Genomic DNA, 16,694 nt, shown 5'->3' on the forward strand with positions numbered 1-16,694 from the left:
TCAAGCCAGAGCCCAGAAGGGATGGTGAAGGAGCGCGGCATGTAAGGCTGTAGCCTTGTAAATCAACCTTAACAACACCGCCGACACAGTGGGGTGAGAAGGGACATGCCGGGAGTCCAGACATGGACCCGCTTTTCTTCAAACTCTTTCCAAAAGTCAAAAACAATCAGATGAGAATGCATGTGTGGATGTATGCCTCCTGACACAAAGCAATAAACTGGCTAGGACTGGCTACCAGGGGGTGTATAAGCTCAGAAGGAGGAGCTACACTTTTAAGTGTAGTACTTTGTGTGTCCTCCGGAGGCAGAAGCTAAACACCCATGGTCTGGGTCTCCCAAAGGAACGATAAAGAAAAAGCAGCTAACAGTCTATTCAGTAGGACTATCAGCTGTGTATCCACCAGACTTCTGCACAACACAACTGATGGTCCCAACCCCATTTATAAGGCAACAAATCCCACTTATTATACCTGACAGGGCACACCTGTGAAGTGAAGACCATTTCCGACGACTGCCTCTTGAAGCTCATCAAGAGAATGCCAAGAGTGTGCAAAGCAGTAATCAAAGCAAAAGGTGGCTACTTTGAAGACCCTAGAATATAAGACATATTCTCAGTTGTTCCACACTTTAAGTATTTCATTCCACATGTTTTAATTCATAGCTTTGATGTCTTCAATGTGAATTTACAATTTTCAGAGTCATGAAAATAAAGAAAAAAACTCTTTGAATGAGAAGGTGTGTCCAAACTTTGTCTGTACTGTATATATACAGTATATACACACACACACACACACACACACACACACAATATGCTGTATAGCAAAAAAGCGCAACAAAAAACCCTGTACTGACCTTGCTGGCCCAATTCTACATCGGCCATCCTTTTCCTTAAGTAGCCTTCAACTTCTTCACATCTTCTTTCTGTCTCTTGCTTCTGAACCTTAAACAAAAAAAAAAAATCCATTCAAAAAAGAGAATTTTGTTTACTTACCGTAAATTCTTTTTCTTATAGTTGCGACATGGGAGACCCAAACCATGGGTGTATAGCTACTGCCTCCGGAGGACACACAAAGTACTACACTAAAAGTGTAGCTCCTCCCTCCGAGCATATACACTCCCCGGATGACAAATCCAACCAGTTTAGTGCCAAAGCTGAAGGAGGACATCCACCCATAAGTAGAGATAGAGTAAAACCCGGAACAACCGGAACCTCTGTCTACAACAACAGCCGGTGAAAACACACGGAACAAGAAAGCTGCCAACAGGCAACAGGGAGGGTGCTGGGTCTCCCATGTCGGAACTATAAGAAAAAGAATTTACGGTAAGTAAACAAAATTCTCTTTTTCTTTATCGTTCCTTATGGGAGACCCAAACCATGGGACGTCTCAAAGCAGTCCATGGGTGGGAAATAAACAGAAACCGAGAAGTAGGCGAAACCTAACTTCACAAATGGGCGACAGCCGTCCGAAGGATGCGTCTGCCCAAGCTCGCATCTGCCGAAGCAAGAGCATGCACTTGGTAGTGCTTCGAAAGAGTGCAGACTAGACCAAGTGGCAGTCTGACAGACCTGCTGAGCCGTAGCCCAAGAGGCACCGACGGCTCTGGTCGAGTGCGCCTTAATCCCCGGCGGGGGAGGCATCTAAGAACATTGGTAGGCATCGGATATGGCCGACCTATTCAATGAGCTAGGGTCGGTTTAGAAGCCGAGAGACCCTTGCGCTGACGTGTGGTCAGCACACAAAGAGAGGTGCACCGCCTAAGAAACAGCGGTGCGTGACACATAGATCCGGAGCGTCCGCACCAAATCTAAAGCATGCAACGCTTTCTCAAAGCGATGCATAGGGGCCGAACAAAGGGAAGACAATGAAATGTCCTGGATAAGGTGGAAAGGAGGCACCACCTTAGGGAGAAGGCCCGGAGTTGGACGGAGAACCACCTTGTCTTGGTGAAAAAAACCAAAAAGGGTGACTCCGAAGAGAGCACAGTCAAATAAGAGACTCTCCTGAGAGAAATTATGGCCACCAGAAAGACCACTTTCTGTGAAAGACTAAACAACGAAACCTCCCTAAGAGGCTCAAAGGGGGGTTTCTGTAAGGCCATGAGGACCAGAGTAAGGTCTCAGGGATCCAGAGACCGCCGGTAAGGCGGAATGATGTGAGATGCGCCCTGCATGAAGGTGCGCACCTGGGGCAGTCGGGCGATATGCCGCTGGAACAATGCTGACAGAGCCGAGACCTGTCCCTTGAGGGAATGAGGGACAGACCTAGCTGCAGGCCGGACTGTAGAAAGGACAGGATGGCCGGCAAGGAAAAAACGGCCAAGGAGCATGGCCGGAAGAACGACACCAGGACAGGAAAATTCTCCAAGTCCTGAGGTAAATCCTGGCCGAGGAAGACTTCCGAGCCTGAGTCATAGTGAAGATGACTTCGGAAGGAATGCCTGAAGCCGTAAGGATTCAGGGCTCAAGAGCCACGCCGTCAATCTGAGAGCCGCAGAATTGTTGTGGAAAACGGACCCTCTGAGAGAACGTCTGGCCGGTCCGGGAGATGCCACAGCACCTCTACGAACAGACGGAGCAGGTCTGGGAACCAAGCTCGCCTGGGCCTGGGGCGATGAGTACGACCTGACGGCCCTCCATTTTGATCTTGCGCAGGACTCTGGGCAAGAGAACTAGAGGGGGAAACACGTAGGCCAGACGGAACTGGGACCAATCTGGAACCAGCGCGTCCGCTGCCAAGGCCTGAGGATCGTGGGAGCGAGCCACGGAAACCGGGACCTTGTTGTTGTGCCGGGATGCCATTAGATCCCCTTCCGGAGTGCCCTGCCTGCTAAATTGACCGGAACACTGCCGGATGCAGGGCTCACCCGCCGCTGTCCACGGTTTGACGGCTGAGATAATCTGCCTCCCACTTTTCTGCGCCTGGGATGTGGACTGCGGATATGGTGGACTTGGAGTCCTCCGTCCACTGAAGGATATGTTGAACTTCCAACATTGCTAGGCGGCTGCGAGTCCAAGGACTACAGCCCTGATTTCTAGCACATTGATCGAGAGGGCTGATTCGGACGGAGTCCAAGTGCCCTGTGCTCGGTGGTGGAGAAACTGCTCCCCAGCCGGATAGACTGGCATCCGTGGTGAGAATCACCCAGGACGGGGCCAGAAAGGAGCGTCCCTGGTACAGAGAGAGGGGCCGAAGCCACCACTTAAAGAGAGCTCCTGGTCTGTGGCGACAGAGCCACCAGTCTGTGCAAGGAAGAAGTCCCTTGCCCCAACAGCGGAAAATGTCCAGCTGCAGGGGACGCAGATGGAACTGGCAAGGGGAACCGCTTCTATTGACGCCACCATCTGACCCAGCACCTGCATGAGGTGCCTGATGGAATGACGGCGGAGCCTCAGCAGAGAGCGGACCGCCAGATGAAGAGACTGCTGTTTGACTAAGGGCAGCTTCACAAGTGCCAGCAGAGTCTCGAATTGCATCCCCAGGTAAGTAAGTTCCTGGGTCGGGGTCAGAGTGGACTTGCAAGCGTGGCGAGAGTGAGCGAGACACTCCGCTGAGAGTGAGCGAGACACTCCGCTGAGAGTGAGCGAGACACTCCGCTGAGAGTGAGCGAGACACTCCGCTGAGAGTGAGCGAGACACTCCGCTGAGAGTGAGCGAGACACTCCGCTGAGAGTGAGCGAGACACTCCGCTGAGAGTGAGCGAGACACTCCGCTGAGAGTGAGCGAGACACTCCGCTGAGAGTGAGCGAGACACTCCGCTGAGAGTGAGCGAGACACTCCGCTGAGAGTGAGCGAGACACTCCGCTGAGAGTGAGCGAGACACTCCGCTGAGAGTGAGCGAGACACTCCGCTGAGAGTGAGCGAGACACTCCGCTGAGAGTGAGCGAGACACTCCGCTGAGAGTGAGCGAGACACTCCGCTGAGAGTGAGCGAGACACTCCGCTGAGAGTGAGCGAGACACTCCGCTGAGAGTGAGCGAGACACTCCGCTGAGAGTGAGCGAGACACTCCGCTGAGAGTGAGCGAGACACTCCGCTGAGAGTGAGCGAGACACTCCGCTGAGAGTGAGCGAGACACTCCGCTGAGAGTGAGCGAGACACTCCGCTGAGAGTGAGCGAGACACTCCGCTGAGAGTGAGCGAGACACTCCGCTGAGAGTGAGCGAGACACTCCGCTGAGAGTGAGCGAGACACTCCGCTGAGAGTGAGCGAGACACTCCGCTGAGAGTGAGCGAGACACTCCGCTGAGAGTGAGCGAGACACTCCGCTGAGAGTGAGCGAGACACTCCGCTGAGAGTGAGCGAGACACTCCGCTGAGAGTGAGCGAGACACTCCGCTGAGAGTGAGCGAGACACTCCGCTGAGAGTGAGCGAGACACTCCGCTGAGAGTGAGCGAGACACTCCGCTGAGAGTGAGCGAGACACTCCGCTGAGAGTGAGCGAGACACTCCGCTGAGAGTGAGCGAGACACTCCGCTGAGAGTGAGCGAGACACTCCGCTGAGAGTGAGCGAGACACTCCGCTGAGAGTGAGCGAGACACTCCGCTGAGAGTGAGCGAGACACTCCGCTGAGAGTGAGCGAGACACTCCGCTGAGAGTGAGCGAGACACTCCGCTGAGAGTGAGCGAGACACTCCGCTGAGAGTGAGCGAGACACTCCGCTGAGAGTGAGCGAGACACTCCGCTGAGAGTGAGCGAGACACTCCGCTGAGAGTGAGCGAGACACTCCGCTGAGAGTGAGCGAGACACTCCGCTGAGAGTGAGCGAGACACTCCGCTGAGAGTGAGCGAGACACTCCGCTGAGAGTGAGCGAGACACTCCGCTGAGAGTGAGCGAGACACTCCGCTGAGAGTGAGCGAGACACTCCGCTGAGAGTGAGCGAGACACTCCGCTGAGAGTGAGCGAGACACTCCGCTGAGAGTGAGCGAGACACTCCGCTGAGAGTGAGCGAGACACTCCGCTGAGAGTGAGCGAGACACTCCGCTGAGAGTGAGCGAGACACTCCGCTGAGAGTGAGCGAGACACTCCGCTGAGAGTGAGCGAGACACTCCGCTGAGAGTGAGCGAGACACTCCGCTGAGAGTGAGCGAGACACTCCGCTGAGAGTGAGCGAGACACTCCGCTGAGAGTGAGCGAGACACTCCGCTGAGAGTGAGCGAGACACTCCGCTGAGAGTGAGCGAGACACTCCGCTGAGAGTGAGCGAGACACTCCGCTGAGAGTGAGCGAGACACTCCGCTGAGAGTGAGCGAGACACTCCGCTGAGAGTGAGCGAGACACTCCGCTGAGAGTGAGCGAGACACTCCGCTGAGAGTGAGCGAGACACTCCGCTGAGAGTGAGCGAGACACTCCGCTGAGAGTGAGCGAGACACTCCGCTGAGAGTGAGCGAGACACTCCGCTGAGAGTGAGCGAGACACTCCGCTGAGAGTGAGCGAGACACTCCGCTGAGAGTGAGCGAGACACTCCGCTGAGAGTGAGCGAGACACTCCGCTGAGAGTGAGCGAGACACTCCGCTGAGAGTGAGCGAGACACTCCGCTGAGAGTGAGCGAGACACTCCGCTGAGAGTGAGCGAGACACTCCGCTGAGAGTGAGCGCTGCCAGTCTGCACTGGATGAAGCCCTGACTAGAAGGGCGTCCAGGTAAGGAATCACTACCAACCCCTGGAGGAGCAGAACCGCAACTGGTGAATACACGAGGGGCCGTGGCTAACCCAAGGGGAGAGCCACGATTGGAAATGTTCCTCTCAGATTACAAAACGTAGCCAACGCTGGTGGGAAACTGCGAATGGCACATGCAGAGAGACATCTCTGATGTCGATGGATGCTAAGAAATCTCCTTGGGTCATTGACTGATCGCAGAGATTTCTGCAAAATTGCCGCACCTGAACATGCTTGTTGAGAAGCTTTGAGATCCAGGTCGGAAAGCACCGTCCTTTTCGGGGACTAGGAAGAGATTTGAGTAGAAATCTCAGAACCGTTCCCAGTCGGGAACTGGTACAATTACTCCATTGGCCTGCAAGAATGCCACGGCCTGTGAGAAGGCGGCAGCCTTGGAGCAGGGGGGAGTTGTCAGAAAAAAATCTGTTTTGTAGCCGTGGGAGAGGGTAACCCACACCCACTGATCGAAGACGTGTCGCAACCACACGTCGCCCAAGAGGGAGAGCCTGCCACCGACCAAGTACGTTACTGGCGCGGCCAGATAATCAAGAGGAGGCTGCCCTGGTGGCAGCAGCTCCTGCCGACTTAGGACACGGCTTCATGCGCCAGTTGGTTTACGGACCTTGGCTGAGTTAGTGGACGAGGCCGAGGGCTTAGAGGACGACCAGTTAGAGGAAACGAAGTGAACGAAACCTCGACTGGTTCCTGCCCTGGAAGGTTTCCTGGGTTGTGGCATGGAAGTACTCTTCCTGCCAAAAGCTTCCTTAATAATTTCATCCAGTTGTTCACCGAATAGACTGGTCCCAGCAAGAGGGAGTCCAGCAAGGAACTTCTTAAGAAGCCTCTGCCTTCCACTCTCGAAGCCACAGGAACCTGCGGATAGCGAGGGAAGTAGCCGAGGCCACCGCAGTGCGTTGACAGTCTCCAGCTATAGGATGAAAAGACTGAAGCCTGGAAGTTAAGGCAACCAATTCGGGCATAAAGGCCCTGGTGAGGGAATGCATCTCCTCCCGAGAAGCAGAGATGGCTTTGAGAGCCCGCACTGCTGCAAAAGATGGGGAGAATGAGGCCCCTGCCGCCTCATATATACATTTGGCCAGAAGGACAACCTGGCGGACAGTGGGATCCTCAGAGAGGAGCCGTCAGCCACTGATACAACTGTCCGGGCTGAAAGTCTAGACCCCGGAGGGTCCACCCTTGGTGAATGAGCCCACTACTTGACCACCATTGGTGGAAAGGGGAAACAGTCATCAGAACCACGCTCTGGGAAGCGTCTCAAAAGGGTACATGGAGAGCGACCGAGCCCCCAGTAAGTCAGAAGTACGCTTAAAGCGTTTGTCAGGACAGGCCCTGGGTTTAGTCACAGTGGCCTGCTCCCTTAGGTGAGATAAACTGGTGTTTTTCTACCCGAGAGGCCTGTTCTTCTGACACTGGAGGGTTAAGGTCCAGAACGGAGTTAATGGACGCTATCAAAACGCTAACATCTGCATCACCATCGGTATCAATGGGGTACATAGACAAAGCGTATGAGCCCACAATAAGGGCATCCTCCTCGCCTTGTGACTCGGCCCGTGAGGCAGAGCCGTGGGACGAAGAAGGAGAGGAGTCCCTGCGTCTCCGTTTAGGAGGACGGGGTCTGGGATTAGAAACAGACTCTGTGAGCTCTGCAGAGCGAGCTGGAGCAGCAGAGGCACCCTGAGAAGGGGGCTGTTGCATGCTTAGCAGCGTCCGAGACAACTGTCCAATGGAGTCTGCAAAGGACTGGGAAATAGCATTGGAAAAAGATGCTACCCAAGCCGGGGGTGCAGCCTGGGGAGAACAGGCATTACAGTGTGAGTCTGCAATACTAGCTTGCATGCTAATATACAGCCTTGGAGCCTTGCTCCTAGTGTGAGACATGCTGCTGAGGAGGAGGTTCTATAATAAAGAATTAACTCCTTCAGAATGCCCTGAAAGTGTATAAAAGTGCACAACCAGAGGTTGTGACTTATCAGACCGCTATTATGTGTGCCCTCTGGATTCCAAGCCTGGACCCCCAGCCAGATATTCACTCCTTCTGCAGAGCAGCCAGCGCCGACCAGTGTACTAAGAACGCTGAGAAAATGGCGCCAGAGTGAGGGGGGGGGGGGCGGGGGTTAACCCAGGAGCGGGAATCGGAGGGCTAAGGAGATGTACAGGGGAGGGAATCATCTCCTCAGAGAGGAGTGTCCTCCCCTGTGCAGAGCGGCCGGCGCTGCAGTGTCCCCCTGCATGACTGACATGCAGGGGAACGAAACGAAACTAGGCCGCGGCTGAAGCCGGGGCCTAGAGTTATGCATGCGGCCGACAATCAGGCATCATCTGCGCGGTTCTCAGTAAAAACCGTGGAACCGGCCGGAAACACAGTAAAAAGCAGCATTATTAAAGTAAATCACTGTCCCCCCCAATAAAAGTGCCCCACATTGCAGAAGGACCCTCTGAATAACGTCTCTATACTTAGCTTTGAGACGCAGGGCCCAGTCCCTGGGTGGGGTGGGGGTTCAGTGCTCCGTCCAGCAGGGTCCTGCAAAAGGGCTGCGGATGGAGGCCGGTCTCCTGCAAGGCAGTGAGAACCGTGTTGGCTCTAACTTCAATCCAGAGCCCCTAAGGGATGGTGAAGGAGCGCGGCATGAAGGGCTCCTGCCCTGAAGTCAACCTTAACAGCACCGCCGCCAGGGGGGTGAGAAGGGACATGCCGGGAGTCCAGTGGACCCGCTTTTCTTCCAAAACTTTAGAAAAAATGAAAAAATCAAAAGAGGATGCATGTGTGTGTGTGACCTCCTGAACACAAAGCATGAAACTGGTTGGATTTGTCATCCGGGGAGTGTATATGCTCGGAGGGAGGAGCTACACTTTTAGTGTAGTACTTTGTGTGTCCTCCGGAGGCAGTAGCTATACACCCATGGTTTGGGTCTCCCATAAGGAACGATAAAGAAAGCAGCAAATAGCTACAGATCTTCAGACTTGTGAATAAAGCGAAAAGATAAAGTTGGAATAGGGACCTTTACCGCCTAAACCACCTTTTGCAAAGTTTTGCACCATGTAGATATCAGAAATGCAGAGAGCGCGGCCCCGTAGCATCATGTGGACATTTCAGTCTCTGGAAATTACGATACAGCGATAATGACAACAGTTGTTCACAAAAAGGACCAAAAGCACAAAGACCAGCGCTGGAAGTATTGCAGCAGCCATCCAGGAGCTTTTGGGTTTTGTAGGTTTCCAGCAGATTGATTAACCACAATATCGCCTTTTAATGTGCCCCTATATTTGCTTTGACATAAATCAAGGGACCGCAGTCTGCATACTGGAGTCTACATGCAGCCCCCCAGCAATCTGGGCACACAAAAGATTGCCGCTGGGTAGCTGCTAAAATGTCCCAATGGCACGCTCCAAGTCCCCTCCATAGCAGAAGAATGGGGGTCACCAGGACAGTTGAGCACCGCGGATGAATGTATGTCAGAGGTGGCACTCTATACACATGGCTCTATCCATTGTGGTTTTCGGGGCCGATGAATGTCAGGGAGGTGGCCAACTAGATACACGGCTCAAGCCATTGTGCTTTTTGGGGCAGAGGACGTATGTCAGAGGTGGCCAGCCATACACACAGCTCTGTCCATTGTGCTTTTTGGGACCAATGACTGGCAGAGAGGTGGTCGTCTATACACTCGGCTCTGTACATTGTGCTTCTCGGGGAGCAAGGAGGAATTTAAAAAATAAAAGGATAATGTAGTTGATGCCACCATTTGCAAACAGCAACCACTTTATTTTTGTGTGTATGGGCCTTCATCAGGGTCAGGTCTTGATTTCTTTGTGTGTGTGTGCCAAGCTGACTTTTCATTGGTACCTTTTCAGTGCACATGCGTATTGATACCGATTTACGATTTTATTGCATTTTTTAGAGAGGATCTGTGACCGAACACGAATTCTATTTAGTTTTTTGTTTTCTTTATGCCATTTTCTGTGTGTGTTAAATAATCTTCTGTTTTAATAAATTAGACTATTAATGCAGCAATACTGAAAATTATTATATACTGTATAATTGCGTGTGGTGTGCGTGTGGTGTGTGTGTATCGCTCTCGCCATCTCTATCCGACTCTCTCTCTATCCGACTCTCTCTCTCTCTATCCGACTCTATCCATCTCTCTCTTTCTTTCTATCCATCTCTCTCTCTATCCATCTCTCTTTCTATCCATCTCTCTTTCTATCCATCTCTCTCTTTCTTTCTATCCATCTCTCTCTTTCTTTCTCTCCATCTCTCTCTTTCTTTCTCTCCAACTCTCTCCAACTCTCTCCAACTCTCTCCAACTCTCTCCAACTCTCTCCAACTCTCTCCAACTCTCTCCAACTCTCTCCAACTCTCTCCAACTCTCTCCAACTCTCTCCAACTCTCTCCAACTCTCTCCAACTCTCTCCAACTCTCTCCAACTCTCTCCAACTCTCTCCAACTCTCTCCAACTCTCTCCAACTCTCTCCAACTCTCTCCAACTCTATCCAACTCTCTCCAACTCTCTCCAACTCTCTCCAACTCTATCCAACTCTATCCAACTCTATCCAACTCTATCCAACTCTATCCAACTCTATCCAACTCTATCCAACTCTATCCAACTCTATCCAACTCTATCCAACTCTATCCAACTCTATCCAACTCTATCCAACTCTATCCAACTCTATCCAACTCTATCCAACTCTATCCAACTCTATCCAACTCTATCCAACTCTATCCAACTCTATCCAACTCTATCCAACTCTATCCAACTCTATCCAACTCTATCCAACTCTATCCAACTCTATCCAACTCTATCCAACTCTATCCAACTCTATCCAACTCTATCCAACTCTATCCAACTCTATCCAACTCTATCCAACTCTATCCAACTCTATCCAACTCTATCCAACTCTATCCAACTCTATCCAACTCTATCCAACTCTATCCAACTCTATCCAACTCTATCCAACTCTATCCAACTCTATCCAACTCTATCCAACTCTATCCAACTCTATCCAACTCTATCCAACTCTATCCAACTCTATCCAACTCTATCCAACTCTATCCAACTCTATCCAACTCTATCCAACTCTATCCAACTCTATCCAACTCTATCCAACTCTATCCAACTCTATCCAACTCTATCCAACTCTATCCAACTCTATCCAACTCTATCCAACTCTATCCAACTCTATCCAACTCTATCCAACTCTATCCAACTCTATCCAACTCTATCCAACTCTATCCAACTCTATCCAACTCTATCCAACTCTATCCAACTCTATCCAACTCTATCCAACTCTATCCAACTCTATCCAACTCTATCCAACTCTATCCAACTCTATCCAACTCTATCCAACTCTATCCAACTCTATCCAACTCTATCCAACTCTATCCAACTCTATCCAACTCTATCCAACTCTATCCAACTCTATCCAACTCTATCCAACTCTATCCAACTCTATCCAACTCTATCCAACTCTATCCAACTCTATCCAACTCTATCCAACTCTATCCAACTCTATCCAACTCTATCCAACTCTATCCAACTCTATCCAACTCTATCCAACTCTATCCAACTCTATCCAACTCTATCCAACTCTATCCAACTCTATCCAACTCTATCCAACTCTATCCAACTCTATCCAACTCTATCCAACTCTATCCAACTCTATCCAACTCTATCCAACTCTATCCAACTCTATCCAACTCTATCCAACTCTATCCAACTCTATCCAACTCTATCCAACTCTATCCAACTCTATCCAACTCTATCCAACTCTATCCAACTCTATCCAACTCTATCCAACTCTATCCAACTCTCTCTCTCTATCCAACTCTCTCTCTCTATCCAACTCTCTCTCTCTATCCAACTCTCTCTCTCTATCCAACTCTCTCTCTCTATCCAACTCTCTCTCTCTATCCAACTCTCTCTCTCTATCCAACACTCTCTCTCTATCCAACACTCTCTCTCTATCCAACACTCTCTCTCTATCCAACACTCTCTCTCTATCCAACACTCTCTCTCTATCCAACACTCTCTCTCTATCCAACTCTCTCTCTCTATCCAACTCTCTCTCTATCCAACTCTCTCTCTATCCAACTCTCTCTCTATCCAACTCTCTCTCTATCCAACTCTCTCTCTATCCAACTCTCTCTCTATCCAACTCTCTCTCTATCCAACTCTCTCTCTATCCAACTCTCTCTCTATCCAACTCTCTCTCTATCCAACTCTCTCTCTATCCAACTCTCTCTCTATCCAACTCTCTCTCTATCCAACTCTCTCTCTATCCAACTCTCTCTCTATCCAACTCTCTCTCTATCCAACTCTCTCTCTATCCAACTCTCTCTCTATCCAACTCTCTCTCTATCCAACTCTCTCTCTATCCAACTCTCTCTATCCAACTCTCTCTATCCAACTCTCTCTCTATCCAACTCTCTCTCTATCCAACTCTCTCTCTATCCAACTCTCTCTCTATCCAACTCTCTTTCTATCCATGGCGGCACTGGGGAGCTTTCAGAAAGTCCTTTGCTGGCAAGATAACCCATTGTGTAAACTGCAGTCATTGGCGTATAACACAACCGGTACCTGCCCTGTGCATGCTGGTCTCAGCTCCTGAACCTGCTCCATACAACCACTCTCCCCTCTGGGGAGGGAAGGGGTTGAAGATTACTTAGATCTCGCTCTGCACCTACACGTCTCCAGATGAGCAGGCACAACTGCATGTAAGATTTTTTAAAAAGCCTGAGTGATCAGTCCTATAGTGATGAAAATGTCCCAATCATGCCATTTCGCACCTTCAATCCAGCAATTGTCTGCTCGTGGTTCTTCTTCTGCATCTCCTCTTGTGCCAGGCTACTGTTTTTATCATTCATTTCTTTGACAAGTCGGGCATAGTCCTGACGAAGCTTAGTAAGCTCACTGGATTGCCTACAAATAAAAAGAAGTAGTGAGTATTATTAGTATTAGGATCATTAGTAGTAGTAAAAGAACGCAGAAGAAATACATACTTGCTTTCCATCTGGTTGCTGGCGGAGCTCACGGCATCCCTTAGAATACTGTTCTCCTGCTTCAGGTGGGTGACTTGGCTCTCCAGTTGCTCGCGGAGCTGCTGAAACTGCAATACATGGTGCACTGTAGTAATCACATTCACATGGTGATATCAGCAGAACAGGCCGTAATTAGCAGAAATGCATTAGTAGTCAGGCACTCTGCATATATATATATTTGGTGTGTAAGGAGTGACTTGCCCCAATAATTTCACATCCCAATCTGCATATGTTGGGGAGCACTTGTTGCCTTGCAGCATTTGGATGCAACCAAGGACTCAGAGTCAGAAAGGCCTGCGCACACAAATCCCCTCTGCACTCAGGACTGATACTGCCCAGTCCGAATTCTTGGGAGACAAAGGAAGCGGCTGGGGGAGACTTAATTCTGACTTGGTCAGTGTCTAGAGCCATTACCTTGCCTCTATCTAATGTGACAGCCCTCAGTGACTCATTGGATAAGTTGTCCTCCCTAAAGCTTTCAGAGGGGGGGGGGGGATTTTGGCACCTAATCGGGCCAGCTAGGCAGTTCTATAGGTTTAATGTCGTCAGTCACCACACTTTTAAGAGGGTTTTTTCCCCACCCTGCCGTTGTAACTGGTACATTTTCCATCTGACATTTGGACAAAATTGCTTAGGCTCCAGGGTAAAACCAACATATTCCCAGATTCACAGAACGTCTCTCCCATACATGTGTGACCCACATCTTTAATCCCCCTCCTTACATCTAGTTTTCTGGGTGAGACATGAATTCTTCAGATCCCCGGTACGCAAAAGGACCACCGTGGAATGCTTAAGCCAAGACAGTTCTGCCCTTTACTTCAAGAACCTTCTCAAAAGGAGGATTTTTTCCTCTCAATTAAGTCTTCTCCAAAGATGGAAGAATGGAGGTCCTTCCTCCTTTAGGGAGTTTTAGCCTGTACTAGCTATCCATTTGTTCCCCATCTGGCAAGGCTTCTCCAAGTAGATTACCAAACCACCCACTTATCCTCCAGGTTTTGTCATGTTCTCAAGGAGCAAAAGCACCTTACTCTGTGGTTTTAAGGGATACTATTCCTACTTCAACACATCAATGAATAAGGGAAGCTCTATCAAACCCAATCTGGCTCTACAGGCCTGAAGATTTCACACAGAATTCTGAAATTAGTAGCAACGTCTGAAGAAGAACAGACTCGTCAACTGACCCCAATGATATGCATCTTCTCAGCACTCTGCTCCCAGCACCCCTCCTTGACAGACCATACCAATGATCCTTCATTTAAGATATACAGCTCCTGTGGAGGAGTATATGTCAATTTTGTTTTACAGTGGAGAATAGTTTGGTTCCAGCAGTGGACAGTCGCTTCAAAGCCCTAGGTTGGCCTTTTACCAAGCTTAAAGGAGTTGTCCGACATTAGCTTAACAAAAATTTTTGAGTTTATCTGTGCTGTATTGTCATATAAATCACCCCTACATTGTTATATATTTAGTTTTCTAACTTTTGTTCCTCTTGAATTATCCCTTTATTCTCTGCAGCTCTTGTTTACATTCAGATCCAGCAAACTGACCACTTCCTGTGCTGAACCTCAGTCAGAGCTGGCAGCCCCCACCCCAGTGTCCAGCCCCACCCCAGTGTCCAGCTTCGCCCCCTGCCCGCCCCCCGCACACACAGTCCCTGTCAGTATTCTTCCCCAGCACCTGACCTGGTATCACTACAGCATTGCAAATAACAGCCCCACATATGGCTCTGCACCACACACGCACACATATGGCTCTGCACCACACACGCACACATATGGCTCTGCACCACACACGCACACATATGGCTCTGCACACGCGCACCGCACACCGCACACGCATGGCTCTGCACCGCACACGCATGGCTCTGCACCGCACACGCATGGCTCTGCACCGCACACGCATGGCTCTGCACCGCACACGCATGGCTCTGCACCGCACACGCATGGCTCTGCACCGCACACGCACACATATGGCTCTGCACCGCACACGCACACATATGGCTCTGCACCGCACACGCACACATATGGCTCTGCACCGCACACGCACACATATGGCTCTGCACCGCACACGCACACATATGGCTCTGCACCGCACACGCACACATATGGCTCTGCACCGCACACGCACACATATGGCTCTGCACCGCACACGCACACATATGGCTCTGCACACGCACACATATGGCTCTGCACACGCACACATATGGCTCTGCACACGCACACATATGGCTCTGCACACGCACACATATGGCTCTGCACACGCACACATATGGCTCTGCACACGCACACATATGGCTCGGCACCGCACACATATGGCTCTGCACACGCACACATATGGCTCTGCACACGCACACATATGGCTCTGCACACGCACACATATGGCTCTGCACCGCATACGCACACATATGGCTCTGCACCGCACACATATGGCTCTGTACCGCACACGCACACATATGGCTCTGCACACGCACACATATGGCTCTGCACACGCACACATATGGCTCTGCACACGCACACATATGGCTCTGCACACCCACACATATGGCTCTGCACACCCACACATATGGCTCTGCACACCCACACATATGGCTCTGCACACCCACACATATGGCTCTGCACACGCACACATATGGCTCTGCACACGCACGGCTCTGCACATGCACACGCACGGCTCTGCACACGCACACATATGGCTCTGCACACGCACACATATGGTTCTGCACACGCACACACATGGCTCTGCACCCCCCCCCCCCCCCCATAGGGAACACATGTAGGGAGTACATACTCACCCCTCCTCGGTCCCCGCCGCGCTCCTGCACGTTCGCCAGCTGTCTGTGCTCTGGACATATCAGCACAGTAGTGACGTCACCGCTGTGCTGAAGAGAGCACAGACAGCGGGAGGGACTTTCAAATGTACCGGCATCTGTGATCTGTGATTGCCGGTACATTTGAATGTGTGATATGAGCACACATATGGCTCTGCACACGCACACATATCGCTCTGCACACGCACACATATCGCTCTGCACCGCACACATATGGCTCTGCACACGCACATATATGGCTCTGCACACACATGGCTCTGCACACGCACACACATGGCTCTGCACACGCACACACATGGCTCTGCACACGCACACACATGGCTCTGCACCCCCCCCCCATAGGGAACACATGTAGGGAGTACATACTCACCCCCTCCTCGGTCCCCGCCGCGCTCCCTGCACGGTTCGCCAGCTGTCTGTGCTCTGGACATATCAGCACAGTAGTGACGTCACCGCTGTGCTGAAGAGAGCACAGACAGCGGGAGGGACTTTCAAATGTACCGGCATCTGTGATCTGTGATTGCCGGTACATTTGAATGTGTGATATGAGCACACATATGGCTCTGCACACGCACACATATCGCTCTGCACACGCACACATATCGCTCTGCACCGCACACATATGGCTCTGCACACGCACATATATGGCTCTGCACACACATGGCTCTGCACCCGCACACACATGGCTCTGCACACGCACACACATGGCTCTGCACACGCACACACATGGCTCTGCACACGCACACACATGGCTCTGCACCCCCCCCCCCCATAGGGAACACATGTAGGGAGTACATACTCACCCCTCCTCGGTCCCCGCCGCGCTACTGCACGTTCGCCAGCTGTCTGTGCTCTGGACATATCAGCACAGTAGTGACGTCACCGCTGTGCTGAAGAGAGCACAGACAGCGGGAGGGACTTTCAAATGTTCCGGCATCTGTGATCTGTGATGCCGGTACATTTGAATGTGTGATCCTGAGCAGGGGGCCCGGTGCTGGCGCTGACACCACGGCAGCCGCCCGCCAGGCCCCGCCCCCAGGTCACGGACCCCACAGCAGTGCAGGAGGAGGTTACTGGAGAGTAAAAGAGGTGCGGGGGAATGTGAGGGAGGGTGCAGGGAAGGGGGCGGGGCTCATCACACTGTACAGCCAGCAGGGAGGCGACATGC

The 16,694-nt window shown here is 51.3% G+C and overlaps 1 protein-coding gene across 12 annotated transcripts in view; it reads right to left on the minus strand.

Moving 5' to 3' along the window:
- The window catches only part of KTN1 (kinectin 1), a 256,665-nt gene that overhangs the window by 174,635 nt on the left and 65,336 nt on the right, over nt 1–16,694 (minus strand). For all 12 annotated transcript variants that reach the window (XM_075329993.1, XM_075329992.1, XM_075329990.1 and 9 more), the window contains 3 exons: nt 12,664–12,770; nt 12,451–12,583; nt 852–939 (listed from right to left, as the gene is read on the minus strand). In XM_075329993.1, coding sequence (XP_075186108.1) covers nt 852–939; nt 12,451–12,583; nt 12,664–12,770 — 328 coding nt within the window. The remainder of the gene's footprint in view (nt 1–851; nt 940–12,450; nt 12,584–12,663; nt 12,771–16,694) is intronic.

Source organism: Anomaloglossus baeobatrachus, chromosome 12 (genome assembly GCF_048569485.1).
Source record: "Anomaloglossus baeobatrachus isolate aAnoBae1 chromosome 12, aAnoBae1.hap1, whole genome shotgun sequence".
Lineage (NCBI taxonomy): Eukaryota > Metazoa > Chordata > Amphibia > Anura > Aromobatidae > Anomaloglossus > Anomaloglossus baeobatrachus.